At 31.9% G+C, this 17,704-nt stretch overlaps 1 protein-coding gene across 1 annotated transcript in view; it reads left to right on the forward strand.

The window, feature by feature from the left end:
- Positions 1-8,336: 8,336 nt before the first annotated feature.
- LOC108913012 (gamma-aminobutyric acid type B receptor subunit 1-like) overlaps positions 8,337-17,704 on the forward strand; it is a 65,001-nt gene continuing 55,633 nt past the window's right edge. The window contains exon 1 of the mRNA XM_018718466.1: positions 8,337-8,744. Coding sequence (XP_018573982.1) covers positions 8,337-8,744 — 408 coding nt within the window. The remainder of the gene's footprint in view (positions 8,745-17,704) is intronic.

Here is a 17,704-nt window from a genome sequence, read left to right on the forward strand (position 1 = left end):
GCCGGTGAAGTAGAATATTCTGTTTTAATGTAATCTTGATCTTATTGCTTTAATAATTTCTAATTTTACCGAAATTTAATTGCCAACATGAAGGGAAAAAATACTGTTTCGAACAAAACTACTGGTCACGTGGCTTGTAATCATTTATGAATATCTTTGGCAACCCTAGTTTTTTTTTGCATATCACTTTCAAATTTCAATTTATTCCCTGTTATTCCCAAGATTTAAGTTAAACTTATTATTCTACTATTGTAATTTAAAAAAATGTGGTTTATGCAACTAATTTGGTTTCAAAAAGAGATTTAAAGCCTTGTAAAAAATTGTAGTAAACACGTGTAGTTTACTACAATTTTTTATTGATTATTTCCAAATTTCCAAACTGATACCAAATTAATTAAATAAATTACATGATCTCATTCAATTATCATGTAGATGATTCTCTGGATATGCAGAAATTTTCTATAATTCTATTAGGCAGTGCGGCGGTTCGATTTTTGTTACTTTTCTCCCTACTACTTTCCGTCACGTTGTGCTGCGCCACTGGTATGGAACAAAAACTTATGAATGAACTTCAATTAATAAATCTTTTATCAGCAGCTGGAAATTATAAGGGTAGATAGTCACGAAAGAGCTTCAGTAACACTATTTGCATTATTACGAAGTCTTTTTGAAAATTGAAAGCGTTAACCCCAAATAATAAAAGAGAACTAAACAAAACTCTCCTTTTTGTCGCGCTATTCTCGTACTATGTCAAACGTTTTATACAGAAAGTTATTAAATTTTCATAATAAACGTGACGTTAATGCGCTCGATGAAAAATGAACCGACGCGATGCTGTAATTCGCACTATGTTGAAATTTAAAGCTTTTAGCGCATATTATGCTTCTTATAGTCGCTGTATAATTTTAGCTGATAATGTTGTTCCATGATTTATTAAGTAAGTTCTTGAGTGACACCTTTGTTTTAGTATTCCTTTTACAGTTTTATTACGAAAAGTTTATATCAGACACATCCAGTATTGTAAAATACCTTTACATTCTTCGATTGTACAGAATGTTCCGTACTGAACTTTCAATAGGCGTTCCTGAAAAAAAAAAGAGTTTTATATAGATATTTCTTTATATGACAGGGTATATCAAAATTTGTGGGAGGTTCTTACAGTTTGCTTGTACGGAAAAAATATTTAAAAAATGTATGTATTCGTAGTACAGTTGATTAACTATAATTTCTATCACACAATACCATACTTATCTTATCAACTTCCACGTCACCTGTTACATGGGTGTTGCGCAATAATGAAAAAGTAATATTGACAGTTGGTAGAAGGAAGCACAAAAACAAGCGCTTATAGGTGGGGAATTCTGGAAGGAAGCCTAGATAGTTGAAGTGAGAACAGTGTGCAGAGAGGTAGCAAGACGATCGGCGGTCAGTGTGTCAAAAATAGTGAAAAATTAAAAGTGTTTAACCGGTATTAGTTAGCAGGTAATTATTCTTTAAGTACTTTGTTGTTAATTGTTCTATGTAATCTTATGATGATTATAGATGTTTCATGATGAAAATTCTGTGTATGTTTAGCCTTCGTTCTTATGCTCAGGGGCGTATATTTTTCTAACGTAAAATTGTTACAATTATTATTAACGATTGCTCATTATTTATTACATGTTAAAATATGTATATATTGTCGTGACTGCCCGGATATTACAATAACAACTGCTTTGTTTCACATTTAACATGTTTTATCATGATTACGTTGTTTTTTGATTTCTTGTGCTCACTTTATGTCAAGACGCATATCAGGGCCTTGTTGAATTCACTAACATTTTCGCCCGTCAGGAACGAATCTGAAAAAAAAAAGAATAATTAAATACAAAAAAAGAATTGCTAAAACAGATCTTCCGAAATCTCCACTATAGCTGGATTGCCTCCCGTATGGGACTCCAGTAGCTTCCGGCTCTGCCGGCTAACTAACACTAAACCTCTTCAGTTTTACTTGGAAGTGTGTATGTCTAATTTGAGTGAGATGACATTTAGTGAGAAATTAAATAAGTCGGGTCTTATTTATCATTAGCAAAGGTTCTTAATTTATGCCTTTTATTAGCGGTTGTTTTGTATTTATATTTGGGTAGTTAGAGCAACGACCGTGGGTTTCTCTGCCATGCTCTTTTCTCACAGGAGCTCTAGGTGACCCTGACAATTATTTTATGTTAAATGGTTGTTAATGTTTTTGTTGTTCTTTCTATTTGTCACATGTTTAATTTGAAGACTGTTGTACGTAAATAATAAAGTTAGGTGTATTTACTCTGCTTTTGGTTTATAAAATTAAACCATACTTCCCCTCTTTAAAGTTAGTAGCCAGCGCCTTCCGGTCAATTAAAAATATATGTATACAACGTAGGTATTCCTCATGACGATCACATATTTTTGGCCACAACTACGATTATATTTTCTTTTCTCGATCGAACCTGGGGTTGTTATACTACAGGTTAATAGCGTCTGCTTATTATGGGCCTAAAATTGTGGAAAAGTTAGGTCCTTCTTAAAATTAAGAAAATAACTTGTAAGCAAACTTTATTATTTATTAACTGTAATTAATATATAATATGTATTAATAATTACCTAGCTAATTTTTCGTCTTTAAGCAATTTCAGTGTTTCATGGACTAAACTGAAATAGAATGATAACGCAGCAGCGTAATACGAGGTCGTCGGACGAGGTCGGAGCATCACGGACGGGGGCTGGAATTTGGATGGGTGACCTAAGGCAGGCTCGGGGACGTGGCTGTGGCAGCCTATACCAAGAGACCTGGGTCGCCCAACATTTGCCGCACGCGTGTGGTCCCCGATAAATGGTAATGAGAACAGAGCAAGAAATCTCTGTAACTCAAGACCATGCTATCATACATAATCTGTACGAGACTGTGCCACCAAGTCATTCGTGTAGTAAATAAGATGGTTTGAAGAAAAGTACTCGTGTAATGAAGGAGGGTGTACAAGGGGCCTAATAAGGCCTAAGTGCCGTGATGGAAGACAATTCCACCACCCTCCGACATACATACATACATACATAATACGATGTCGTTCAGAAAATAACTGATCTTTTTGAATGACGTGCTCTGTAACCACATGTTCTTGGATTATTGTTATATCAGTTGGTTTTCGTGTTATTGTTATTTAACTGTTAGTGACGATTTTTGAAATGTTCTCTCTGGAACTATAACGTAAACGTTTCAACTTTTGAAACAAGCTTACTAGAGATGATGCGTAATGTTACGATTTAAAAGTAGTCGACAGTTCGACCAGGAAGGCATTCGATTTCAACTGATGATTCCTATGTTCAGAATGTCAAAGATCTAGCGCGTGCAAATCGCCGATTGATTGTTGGAGAAATTGCAGAAGAGGTTAGCATCTCAATTGGGTTATGCTATGAAATTTTTACTGAAAAATTGAAAATGCATTGAGTTGCAGCAAAATTTGTTGTTCGTTTGATGATGAACAACAGAAAAATTATCGTGTACACGGTAATCGGCAATTTATTGGGTTTATGGCTACGACATTGAGACAAAAGTTCAATCACTACAATGGATTGGCAAAGGATCACCTAGCCCCAAGAAAGCACGTCAGTCTCGATCCACTGTTTTTTCGACTTTAATGGAATTGTAGGTAAAACGGTGAACCGTGTGTACTATAAATGCGTTTTATAACGGTTACGTGAAAAAAAATCAGCAAAAAGAGACCAGAGTTGTAGCGAGGCAACCATGACAATGCGTCCGCACATTCAGCTTTGTCAATTTGACAGTTTTGTGCCAAAAATCAGATTACTGTTCTTCCTCACACTCCTTACTCGTCAGACAGGCTCCATGCGATTTTATTTACCGTAACCTTAAATGTTAGGCCACAGTCTGTCGTTGAGCTACAATTCTCAAATATTAGGCCGCAATCTATGTTTGAGCTACTTTCGTTAAATATTAGGCCACAGCCTATCTATCTTTGAAGTACTATCCTCAAATGTACTGCTGTCGGGCTGCTATCCTTTCACTTAGAACTACTATTCTAGTTACTGCTAAGAACTTATCTACACTTTACTCTTCACTATTGCGTGGCTTTACCTTTTCACAGGAAACAGTCTTAAAACACACACAAACAGTTATTAAAAAACATTTTTCTGATTTTAAATGGTCTTTTATATTTAGACAACAATTTTTTACTTGTACCGAGATTAGATTCACTTATTCAATTATTGCTTCCTGAAGGAACATAAATATATTAGAGTATTAAGAAATTAATATAACAGCCATGTAGGCTTTGCTCATACTTTTATTTACCATTTATTATAATTTATTTATCGGCATCAACTAAATATTCTTGGGAGATATTAATCTGTAACACATTTAATTTATTCAACTCAATGCAACTGTACTAAGTTAAGTCTTGTTCTTGTTTCACTTCAAAAATGGAGCTTCCTCAATATTTTTTAAAAGACAATGGTTTCTTGAACTGGTGTATCAAGGTTTTCTCTATGCCATCTTGTGTATCACATCAACGTCTTGCCATATCTTTTAACCCGTTCTCAATTAATTTCGCCACAGTGGCACTATTTCATCTACAATTCTTACAAGTTCATCTATACGCGTGGATCGAACTTTTGTCACACAAAGATGTCACACCTGTGAACGTTTTCATTTTCGTTAAACACTGTTGGTATTATTATAATCTAACTTCTGTTTTATTCTATATTGGTATGTTCTGTGCTATGATTCAAAATTGTAAACAGTATTTGTAAATAACAAATGGTAACTGTTATGAGAAGGAAATAAAATAAATTCGGTGAAATGTATATTTGTTTCAATAAAAAATTAAAAGAAGTTAATCCACTGCTCTATTACTATAATAGCAACATATCATGGGCCCGCCTAGTAATACGAGGATATTGAACAAGTATTTCTACTAATATCTATTTTTGTTACATATTCGTTCGCTACATACTTGATCTAGACTCACAAAGAAGAATTATGGCTACTCAAAGCAGTTCCAGTTCACCGTTTTCGATTGTCTCAGCATCAAGGCCCAATAATAAGAAGCTGGATTGGCAAGCAAATTATGCACTGTGAAAATTTGCTATAAAGATGAGTTTAATGCTGGAAGGTTTATGGGATATTGTACAGGATGGTAAAAGATTGATCAAATTACAGATGATAAGAACAGGAAGAAGATTGTACTTTAGCTAAAATTTGAGTGTGAAATCTACGTGTTATGTTGATGGGTTTCAATCAATAAATATTAAAGAACCATGAAAAAATTTGCAAGAGCTTATTCCAAATATATATATATATTATATATATTTTTTCTGTCATATTTTCATAATGCGCTGAACGATTTGAATGCAATATACTACAGAGTATTCACTTAATTAGACCTTTTATGTAATATTAACCTCGTGGCATTAACCAGTGGTGTGCTACTGAAGGTGTTGCTCTGTTTTTCCAAGAAAAAAATACGCCACTGGTGGTTTTTGGTAGAAATAATGTTAAATTCAGGTACTGTTACGTTAAATAAATGAAAAGTGTTTCTTCCACCACCTACCTCCAGTAGCACGCTACTGATCTAATTAAGTAAATACGCTGCAGTAAATTTCATTCAATTCCGTCAGCGCTTTATGAATATATTTTTTTGTAAACTTTAACACCTGTATCTCGAATGCTGAGTCTCGCAGGAAAAAAATTATAGAACAAACTCTACTTATTTTTTGATAATGAATCCAGCCCTGCAGTTTCTGCACTTAAAGTGAAATCACCCTGTATAAGTGATATTATGTATATAGTTACAAATTGTTAGAAATTAATGATGATTTTGCTACTTTTGTAATGTCGAATGGTTGGAATACCGAATATGAACTACTGGTAATGGCTGTAACTTGTAATAATGAACAACTTCTCCTGATATGGTGGCATCCACATTAATTGAAAAAGGAAAAGCTTCTTGTGTTGAAGAAGGAAATAAAAAATCTGACCCAATTAAACAAGTAAGTGACAGGTTAACACGTTGACTGCGGTACATACCTCAGGGGTATGTACTCATTATAAAAAATATGCGAATCTCAATAATCACATTTTTACTGTATCTTGTGAAAGTTGCAGAATCTGTAGTTTTTAGTTTTGTAGTTAGAAATAATTATTTTTCTATTTTTTTCTTTTCAAAACTCTTTGCGAATGAAAACGTTAGTATCCTAGGATATATAGTTACAGACATATGCACGTTTATAGCAATAATTGTATTTTTAATTTTATAGAGGTCAAATGTAAAAAAAATTATATATCCCCAGGGATATGTACCGCACACAGAAGAAGTTTTGTTACATATCCCGGAAGATATGTATCGCAGTCAAGGACAAAGTACATTGAGATTATGTCGCAGTCAACTTGTTAAATCAGCTCTAGATCAAAAGAATCTAAGCAGTTAAATCTGCAAATGACCAATATTATCTACTGCATTGTTAATCACCAGTATGAAATCTGAATATGGCGTAGCTGACAAATTTTAGTGAAAACAGAGACAATAAAGTTTCAGCCAATCAATAGAGCATTAAATCAGTGATTTTGTGACAAAAATGCTAGTAGCAAACGGACTGTGCCATCATGTAAAAGATAGTATTCTGTAGATATATGCTTATTTGTTTCCTGCTCCAATTTACCATTAACTAATTTTTTATAAACATTTTTATGCAAAAAACGTATTTTTTTTAGTTTTTTGATTATAAAACCTAAACTAACAAATCTATATTCCTTACTGTTGCTACCATAACAACATACATCGTCAAAAGAACTTGAACCAGTATCGAAAGAAAATTAACTAGGGACAAAAATGGCCAAGCTATTCCATCGTTGCCATGTAAACTAATACAACTTTATATTTAATAAAACTCGAACCTCACCTTACAATGTTTGTATTTAAACCCTTTCAGACAAATTCCTATTTAACACTAAAAGAGAAACTTTTACTTATTCTCAATACTTGTACTATAAACTTTCCAGACATCATATCACAGACAAAGTAGCTATCGCCAAGCTATATTGTCTGTGATCATATTATGTTATAAGAATAATCAACACAATCCTCATCACGGAGCAGCGTAATACTATACCGACTGCTTCATAGAAAAACTAGGTATATAAATTTTAAATTATTTATCCTACAATAAACAAAAACTAACGATATTATTTCTAAGAAATTAGAACAACCTAATGATTCTAAAATGTCCCAAAATTCACACAAGAAGTAATTTTGATAGGAAACAGGTTTTTAATTAAAAATTTACATTTAAATTTTTTATTGATTCATAGAGTTTACGCTATAGGGTTATGTATGGAATAGCATATCGGGTAAACGGCCTCCACGGTTTTACTGTCACATACGCACTGTTTTGTAGAAATTTTCCATGGCCATGAGGTTGAATTTTGTTGATATAGCGCACAATTTCCTCCTTCAAGGCGTGGGTGATCTTGGGCTTGTAGATATAAACCTTCAACTTCAAAAATTTCCACAGAGAAAAGTCAAAAGTCCAACGACTATAAATCGCATTATCTGGGTGGCCAATTCTGATCACGAAAAAGAGAAATTAGACGACGAGGAAATGAGTCATGCAGTAATTGAATTGTTTTCCGGTCTGTATGGCATGTAATGTATGTCTTGATGAACTCTCTTCGCTCTGCTTGGTCAGTAGGCTTCAGTTCTTGAGTTAATTGAACTTTGGAAGCACGAAGATGCAAATCTTTCGTGAGAACACGCTGTAGAGAGCTTCTTGAATTGTCCAATTCTTGACCACGGTGCCGAATTGATGTGCCTGGACTCTCAGCAGTCTCAGCCAGAGTGTTTAAGATCACTAATTGATCCAGTCTCCCTGATTTTTTCAATTAATCTCCTCACAGTTGATAAAGTCAAATCACTATTCCTATCAAATCTGCCAAACCTTCATTATTTTAAAAATATTGCTCAACAATAAAAACGCGTTGTTTTTTCGTGTAGCGTTCCATTTTTTAATAAACCTGAACTGCCGGCTGTCACACTGTCTTTTAAATCTTACGTGAATTCTGGGACACCCGATATAAACTCGCACAAAGATGCGACCAGAGAGTTACAAATGTCTTAGGGCCCTTTTAAAACTACATAATTAGTAGCTCCAAGAGAATAATGCTTACAAAGTAAAATGTGAAAAGCTGAGTTGCCTATTGTCGAGGAAGAGGTTCCACACCGTCGCGCATGTTGAAGTACCCTCTTCAATAGGTACTCAGAAGCCGCCGTGTTCATTCAGTCTTTTATTATTTCACAACCTTCGTGGTCACAATGAGACCGATACATCCGTTCCAAAAGCACTTCTGCGTCTTGTTCTTGTCCATTGCACTCCTTGCCACGTTTATCACTTTGAAAAAGAGACACATGCCTTCTTCCGATGCATTCTCTGCAAACTACACAGACGACTTTTTGGCTTACGTACATTCGAATACTTCTCTTGCACAAAGATATTTTACTCTAGAAAACGATATTTCAAGAATGAATTTAAGTCGCGCTAGGAATGTGATTGATGAGCGTCGCGTAGTGTATATTTTGGGTTTGTTCGAGCTGACAACGAAATGGGGAAGGAGGTATGAAGGAGAAAGTGAAATGTCTGCGGCCAAACTAGCTGTTGATCATGTTAATGCCCTTAATGTTTTACCTGGGTACTCCTTAGAGCTGCTGGTGAACGATACAGAGGTGGGTATAATTCCATTTTGAAACTATGATAATGTTACTATATTCCAGTCGAATTAGATCATAAAACTTGAAAAAATTATTATTAAACATTTTGTTGCACTTTTTAAGGGGGAATGGTATGTAGATTGATAATATAAAAAAAAGTAACTCGAAAGAAGTGACGCTAAGTTGGCAAATTGCAAATTTACAAGTTTTTTTACTTTTTTTACTGTCCTCGAAAGACAACCTATAGGAATATTAGTTATTTTATGTTGTAAGCAATTAAATTACTTACAATTTAAGGTACCAGAGTCATTTTTCACTAAAAGAGGCATAGATGATTCCTCTTTTTAAAAAATTATCGCAAAAATAAGCTCTATTTAATGCAAAAAGCGAATTTCCGAGCGGCTTTTGCCTGACCATGGGACAGTTTGTTTATAACGCTGTTTTGCACGTTCTACTTTGTTAGTTGTAAACGGCTACTTAATTTTCTTTTTCGATGCGTTTTTTTTGGATCAATTAGAACCTATATATCTACGTCAATCGAATCGGCCATGGCACGCATGTTGGTCTTTGGATTTACCGTATTTTCCATAAAATTGATTTTTCCGCGTTCGACCAATTAACAAATTGGTGACTTAAAACAGATACCTTAAATTGTAGGTAATTTAATTGCCTACAACAAAAAATAACTAATATTCTCATAGTTGGTTTAGATTTTCGTGGGCAGTTAAAAAAAAATGAAAAAACGCGTAAATTTAATATATGTATAATTTAATACTTCTTTCGAGTTACTTTTTTGATATTATCATTCTACATATCCTTCCCCGTCATAAAGTGCAAAAAAATGTCTACTAACTAATTTTTTCACGTTCAAATTATAATTCGACTGGAGTACTAAGTTATGGCCTTTTTCACATGGCACAAAAAGCCATTTTATATTTATTTGACAAATTTTACGTTTACATTATTAGGACATATTAAAATTTGTGACAGTATTTTTAAAATTCTCAGTTTTAATAAAACTAGCTGTTTTAATAACAGCTGTAATATAATAATTTCAGTTTCATTACAATAGTTCACATGAGTAGACGTAAACCTTAATTTTAGAATTACTGTATGTCTACTGCAGACACGTTGTTATTATACTGGATTAATTAAAGATAAATTAATGGCTGTATTTATTACACATGATGAAACTATCAAATTATGTACTTAAACTATTTTTAGTAAAAAAACTAATAGACACTGTAAAATATTGAATCACATTACAGATAAATGACTGAAAATATAATTTTTTAAAATTATCTTACGCAGTGTGATAGTTGAGTTGTAAAAATAAACAATTTTTAATTCACTTTTGGATTATTTAATTTTGTAAATATCTGTTTATATAGATTTTCTCCGTGTTTCTATACCACCCGTGAACAAAAACTGCTGTTTAACTGAATTATTTTTGCTTCATTAAAAATTTGGCACTGAAAAAGATAAGAATATAACATGGGAAATACAACTACATCACTTCGCCTTGGGTAAAAAAAAAATAGATTTTGTTTCTAAAGAGGTGCGCTTATGTTAAATGTGCCAGTTTATGTTCTATTTGACAGATATATGATATTATTTTTTTTGTTTTGTTTTAACAGCCAGATGCTCTAGATATAGCTCTTTCTCTTCTCATCTATTGTAATAGACAAGAATAAAACACGTTCAGAGCATCTAGATGTTAATATCAAATTTGCCTTGTCTTTGAAATATTACACCATTTTTTTTATTTCATTGTTTTTGTATCTTGTATTTTATAAACAATTTAATATCGATAAATTTAATTTTAAAAAGAAAGGCATTTGAAAAAGCAAAAGTTAATAGTGAAAAAAAAAATAAAAAAAAATCTAAGTATTATTATTAATTAATTATGGTTAATTTAAGTTAGATAAAGTAATTATTTTTTAGTATTACGAAAAACAAATTAAAATTTTGAGAATTTGTCCTTGTCAAAGAGGTGATGGTAGAAACAACAAAGGAGATAATTTCTTTGATTTATATTACTTAATTATTTCAGTAGCTACGTCAAGTATATTTATTTATTAACAATATTTAGCTTATATTTACCTACTTTATTTAATACTTATTAATTAATTTGGAAGAGAAACATATTTGCTGAATATTGTGGGTGTAATTCAAGGCTGGGCGGTGCTTTTTTGTTTTTTAGCATACCTAGATGTTGGTGTCGAGGAGCATAATACGATTTTATATATATTTTTATTTAAATGGGCATTTCTGTCGCAATGATAATAACTTACTTTAATAAATAACCCTTTGCGCTAATAGGATCATTTGTTTATAATAAATACAGTTTTGCTTAACCAAAAAGATCTCAAAAAAGTTTTTAAAATTAAATTTATAAAATCAACTGGCTGATTCCTTATTATTTTCATAACTTTTTCCTTTTCGGCGCGACACAAATACTCAATTAAATAAAATAAGTAACTGAGAATTCCACAAATAAATAATTACAGACAATATGATTTCATCAGGCGATAATTTTAGGAAAAAAAATTATACACGTTTTATACAAGTAAAAACATTTCTAAATATGTGTAAAGTTTGATTTAAGTAATTTCATTTGTTATCAATTACAGGCAAATACTTTCACTAAATGTTGCTAACTGTATTTTTCAAGTAATGTCAGATGATTAAACAAAAAATTAAATAGATTTTTAATTAATTTTACTATAATCGTTGATTGAGGATTTTGCTTTTGAATAATTTTTGTTGTACACATCATTAAAACAGATCCAAAGAAGTTGTTCAAGCGAAAGATATTTGATAATGTGACATTTTTTTAAACTTAACTCCCGGTGTCTCGAAAACTATTGGCTTTAGACCATATTTACGTTTTTTTTTAAATAACCCAAAGAACAACTTACTGGAGTTACAGCATATTTAAAAAACACCCTGTAGATTTGCAAAACAAAAGATCTAAATGTCGGAAACCATTTATCATTTTCTCAGATTTATAAATTCGTAGACGGGACAGAAAAAAAACTATTTGAGCTTTTTTCTTAAAATTTGAATTTGTATTGACATGAAAACAGCAAAAGATGAAATAGCAGAAAGATCACTTGTATTATTTGTAATTAATAATAGGAGTGTAAGTGATTTTTCGCCTCAGAGAATAAGGACAAAATAAAAATAATTAATCAGATTTCACAGTTATACCCGAACGAATCCATTATTGTATATCCCCTACATTTCCTTTTTACGAGAAAATGTCGCATTTTTTACATAATACTTATATTCTTCGAATTGAAAGGCTTAATAATTGTTTTGTCGGGATTACTGCATTTTTACGTTGTTGAAACAAAATCTTATAAAACCGTTTGAAAAATTTTATTCTCACGGTTAAGTTATGTCCTGTTTTCTCAATATAAAGTTTATAAGATTACCACCTAGGAAAAATTCACTTTTTTACAGTACAACTTCCCAAAATTACTTTTTTATACAACTTTTTAAATTTCTTTGCCTTTCATTATTCACAACCTAACTTTTTTATTTTTTATCATTAAATGGTTGATTATTATTAATAGTATACCTAAATAAAACTTGACTTGAGTAGTCAATGATTGGGAAAACATTCGAACTGATGATCTGGCTGCACCATAATGTAGTGTACGAGGTACGAGGGGTGTGCAAACTCCTGTGGATCCATGATCTAGAACACACAGATTTGTGTTACAAGTCATCTTTTCAAGGTTCTTTCTTTGCATTCACACTAAAAAAATTTAATGGCTATACAATTAGTGACGTCTGTTTTTGCTATCAAAATCGTTAAAATAACAAGTTACGGGGTTTTTGGGTTACGGGTATATGAGGTTATGGGGTTATGAATTCCATGTTTTTCCTCAAATCAGTTTGTAATATCGAATGAAATTGGTTTGAAATATCGAAAACCACATTCTAGAAGAGTTTCTTGATGTTAGGATCAAACCACACGAACTGATTGAATTATAACTTTAATTTCGAATTTAGTATGTCAAAATACTGATCAATGGCTCAGCCCATTTTTTTTTATGCGTGGTGCTTGTTCAGTGCAGAAAACAAAAAATCTTGTTAACTTTGTAACACAAGTCTATATGCCCTAGCTGATCTTGCATGCTCTGGAATAAGAGATTGTGGAAATTGTGGATGTGCCCATAGTCCAATCAACTTGTTTTTGTGGAGCTGTGTAATTAAAGACAATTGATGCATCATGTATTCATGCTCTTAAATCATTTTGTAGCAATAAAAATCGGATCCATTATTTATTTAAGAGAGAATATAACACAAAACACTGCATACATGGGAGGTTAATAATAATAAAAATAATAATGTCCCTAGATTCGCGAAGTACTAGAACTAGCAATAAACTAAAATGACTTGTACTTTCGACAAACATACATTTTTTCTTGGGTAGATACGGGGATGAAATTCTTTGTCCTGGAACATTATAGTAAGAATACTAAATTTATTCTTTTTGGAATTAAGAGAAGGTTCAAACTCTTTCATATGCATAATTTATAGCATATTTAATATTTCTTTCAGCTATAAGTTTAATTTTTACGTTACATAAGTTTATTTCTTTCAACTGGAAATGTTAAATTGACAATTTCGTAACTATAAAAATATTGTGTTTTTTGTTGAAAATATTAACTCTAAATGTTTTTTCTTTTTGGAATTTGAAGTGAATGAACCTGAGAGTAATTCAATTTTTCCTTTTCTTAAGTAACTTTAAAAATATGTATTGTGTTCCTCATAACAAATTTACCTTTATAAGAAATAATTCGCTAAAATTTCATTACATTGACTGCTCCCGGAATAAATCTACGAATTTTATTCCATAAAAATAAAATTGTTGACGAGATACATGAGACCAGACTTTTATTGTAAAGGAAGATTCATTGTCCTAAATAAAAAATATTTCGTTCACGTTTTAATTCTGTGGGGAATAACTTGGGGGATGATTTGATTATTTTTGCAATTTGTTTGAGTACATAAAACAGAAAACATGAAAATTGTAGACAATTATCCTAAGGGGTGTTTTCCTTTTAGTATATATTTATTTATTGGGAAAATATATAAGATTCTAAACAAAAATAATAAAAAGTGAAAAATGTTCTAGGTTTAAAATTGTGTCTGCAACCTCTAATAATCCTGTCAATTTATTTAGTGAAAAATATAAGTAATCCACCAGCTATTCTGTAAAATAAAAACTCTAGTAAGAATATCGCTGCCATTTATTTCCAATCGTTGCTGAAATTTTGCAAGCGGATTTTCCACTGCCCATGTCTGTACCTATTCTATAATTAATTATTCACCCCGTTGCTGTGAGTAAGCGTCATCTCGTTAGTTACTAAGATACCTTTCGTATAATTTTCTTAGGTTCTTTTTTGTAAAAACTACTGACAAAATCGAATTCTCGTGGGGTAATCTAAGAGTTGTCAAGCCTGAATACGCTGTCTATGAAATGGATGAAACTGCTGTTCATGTGGTGTTTCTCAGACTTTCTGAACATTCAATTAGCGTGCAGTTTACTTGGCATTATTTGCAGATTCATCGTTAACAATTTTCAAAATTTCCTTTCTGAATAAATATATCGGATATAACAAAAAATCTATTCGTTAAATGGGAGATTTTCCATTTAACTTTTTTGTGAGATCCTGAGATAAGATAAATATGTAGATGTTATATACTCGTAGTATTACAATGTTGACTGCTTGTTTTGCTNCATTTATTTCCAATCGTTGCTGAAATTTTGCAAGCGGATTTTCCACTGCCCATGTCTGTACCTATTCTATAATTATTCACCCCGTTGCTGTGAGTAAACGTCATCTCGTTAGCTACTAAGATACCTTTCGTATAATTTTCTTAGCTTCTTTTTTGTAAAAACTACTAACAAAATCGAATTCTCATGGGGTAATCTAATAGTTGTCAAGCCTGAACATGTTGTCTATGAAATGGATGAAACTGCTGTTCATGTGGTGTTTCTCAGACAATGTGAATAGAAACATTCAATTAGCGTGCATTTCACCTGGCATTATTTGCATATTCATCATTAATAATTTTCAAAATTTCTTTTTTGCCTATAACGCAACTTCTGGAATGGTTTAGCTCGTTGCTAGATAGTGGAGCATGTTGTTAGCATTCACCGTAAGTTAACAACGTATCAACAGGTTCACTAATATCATACGCTTGTGTCATTTTGTAATAATCACTATGTTAATCGTATGCTCTATCACAATAATTTATCAAAGCATAATATCACAATTAGCTATCGTTACTTACTTTTCAAAAACCATTAACACGTTTTATAAGTAGCCCTAAGTTACATATTGTAAGCATAATAACTTATAAACAGCAGGTAAGAACTAAAGGATGTAATTCTTCAAAATGGAATAAATGTATCGGATATAACAAAAAATTTATTCACTAAATGGAGGATTTACCATTTAACTTTTTGTGAGATCCTGAGATAAGATAAATATGTAGATGTTATATACTCGTAGTATTACAATGTTGTCTGCTTATTCTGCTGTTCTCCTTCCTGTTTCGTCTTCATTCTCAGGTAGAAATTCTTCTCCTTCACTCAACTGTGATCTGGAGGGGCCATATTTTCATTAAAAATTAATTTGATTAAATTTTATTTGTGATATTGATTCCAAAACCCAAAGTATGTATACAGGGTGTCTCGGTACTCGATACAAAAAAATCGAGTACAAATAGATGAGTTTCATACGGGTCTTCGTTAACAAGTTACGGGACCTCAAAAGTGAAAATTAAAAAGTTATTTTTATTTGCAGTTTCTAAAATATTAATTTCAACACGATGCAAATTATTGATCGATAACACATGCGTATAGCCTGTTTTTGATGTTGTACGTGGAACTTCATTATGCCCAGAACGACAGGGACGGGCTATGCCCAATGGCTAACAACCCAGAATTTTTGTATAGATGACGATCGCAATCTGCCTATATCAAAAATAAATTATCTGAAGAATTTGTCAACGATAGTACCCTGCAGGTCCAACTCGGTAAAATTAACAGTTCAGGGAATATTTGTGATTTACACCATTTAAAACGGTAACCTTTAAAAACAGATATTACAAGCCCTGGATTACCGACAACATCAAATTTATGATCAATCTACGAAATAAAGCGTTTAACAAGTATAAAAAAACTAAAAAGAAAAAGCATTGGGATTATTACAAAAATTTAAGAAATTATATTACACAAGCTATACGTACCGAACAAAAAATATATTTTCAATACAAGTTTGCCAACGCTAGTAGTAAACAAAGATGGAATATAATAAATAAATTTTCAGGATTTAAAAATAAAAATGACTTTGAGTTTACCTCAGATGTAGACGCAAATGATATAAATGTAAATTTTTTAAAAATAAATGGGGATATTATTAAACCTAATACGGAAATTCTCAATTTTTATCGTAATAATCTTAAAACAAATTTCGAAAACTTATTTGAATTCAGTGAAGTAGATGAATACAGTATTATGCAAATTATTCTCAAAATTAGAACTCAAGCTTGTGGGAGTGATGGAATTAATATTTCTCTAATTAGATTTCTTTGTCCGTATTTAATCCCCCACATAACATATTTAATCAATTTCTGTCTAAAAAATGTAGTTTTTCCAAATGCCTGGAAAGAAGGTCTAGTTATTCCCATCCCAAAAGTTGCCTCCCCTGAAAATTTAAATGAACTTCGCCCTATAACCATTCTTCCTACTCTTTCCAAAGTTTTGGAAAGAATCGTAGAATACCAACTACGAGATCATATTGATAAATATGACATTCTTCCAACTACACAATCCGGGTTTAGAGCGGGATATAGCTGTGGAACTGCTCTTTTAAACATAACGGATGATTTTTTTAAGGAACTGGATAATGGAAAGTCGGGTGCTTTAATTTTGTTAGACTATAGCAAGGCATTTGATATGATTAACCATGAATTATTCTTAGCAGTGTTACATTTTATTGGTCTCAGCCCGCTCTCCGTAATCTTTTTTAGGAATTATCTCATTGGCAGAACTCAAAGGGTAATATATGGGGGTGTATCGTCAACCATACGGGAAATCGGACGAGGTGTGGCCCAAGGCTCAATTCTTGGGCCCTTATTTTACACTATCTATACAAGCAATTTCTCTTCAGTACTGCAATATTGTAAGGCCCATACGTATGCTGACGATACACAGTTATATAAATTTTTTGAAAAAAAAGATGAATTAAAAGCAATACAGGAAATTAATACTGACCTAAACGCCTTGCTAAGTATTTCTACTGAGCATAATCTAGTAATTAATCCGAATAAATCATCTGTTATGTTGTTTGGTTCAACATTGTTGTATAATACTCCGATAAAAATTGATAATTTATCTTTACAACCGACACAAAAGGCAAAAAACCTGGGTGTTATATTCGATAATAAGTTAAAGTTCACCGATCATGTTTCTTTCATTCTGCAGAAGTCTTATCTAAAATTAAAAACATTATACCAATGCAGACATTTATTTGATATAAAATTAAAAAAATTACTCTGTGATTCTCTTGTTTTAAGTCATGCAAATTACTGTGACTTCGTTTATGGACCATGCCTCTCTGTTTATGATTCTAATCGCCTGCAAAAGTTACAAAATTCGTGCTTACGCCTTATATATGGAATAAGAAAGTTTGATAGAATTTCACATACATTAGAAAAAGCCGAATGGTTAAATATGTCAAATCGTAGAAAATTACATGCATTAACATTATTTCATAAAATTATAATAAAAAGAAGTCCCATTTATCTTTGGAAGAAAATTACATATCGTACAAATATTCACAGTACAAACACTCGTCAAAAAACTGCTATAGATATTCCTAAACATAAAACTCAACTATTTAAGAACTCCTATTCATATCAGATATCAAAAGAATATAATAACATTC

This window comes from Anoplophora glabripennis, unplaced genomic scaffold (assembly GCF_000390285.2).
Source record: "Anoplophora glabripennis isolate ALB-LARVAE unplaced genomic scaffold, Agla_2.0 scaffold982, whole genome shotgun sequence".
In the NCBI taxonomy this organism is placed as follows: Eukaryota; Metazoa; Arthropoda; class Insecta; order Coleoptera; family Cerambycidae; genus Anoplophora; species Anoplophora glabripennis.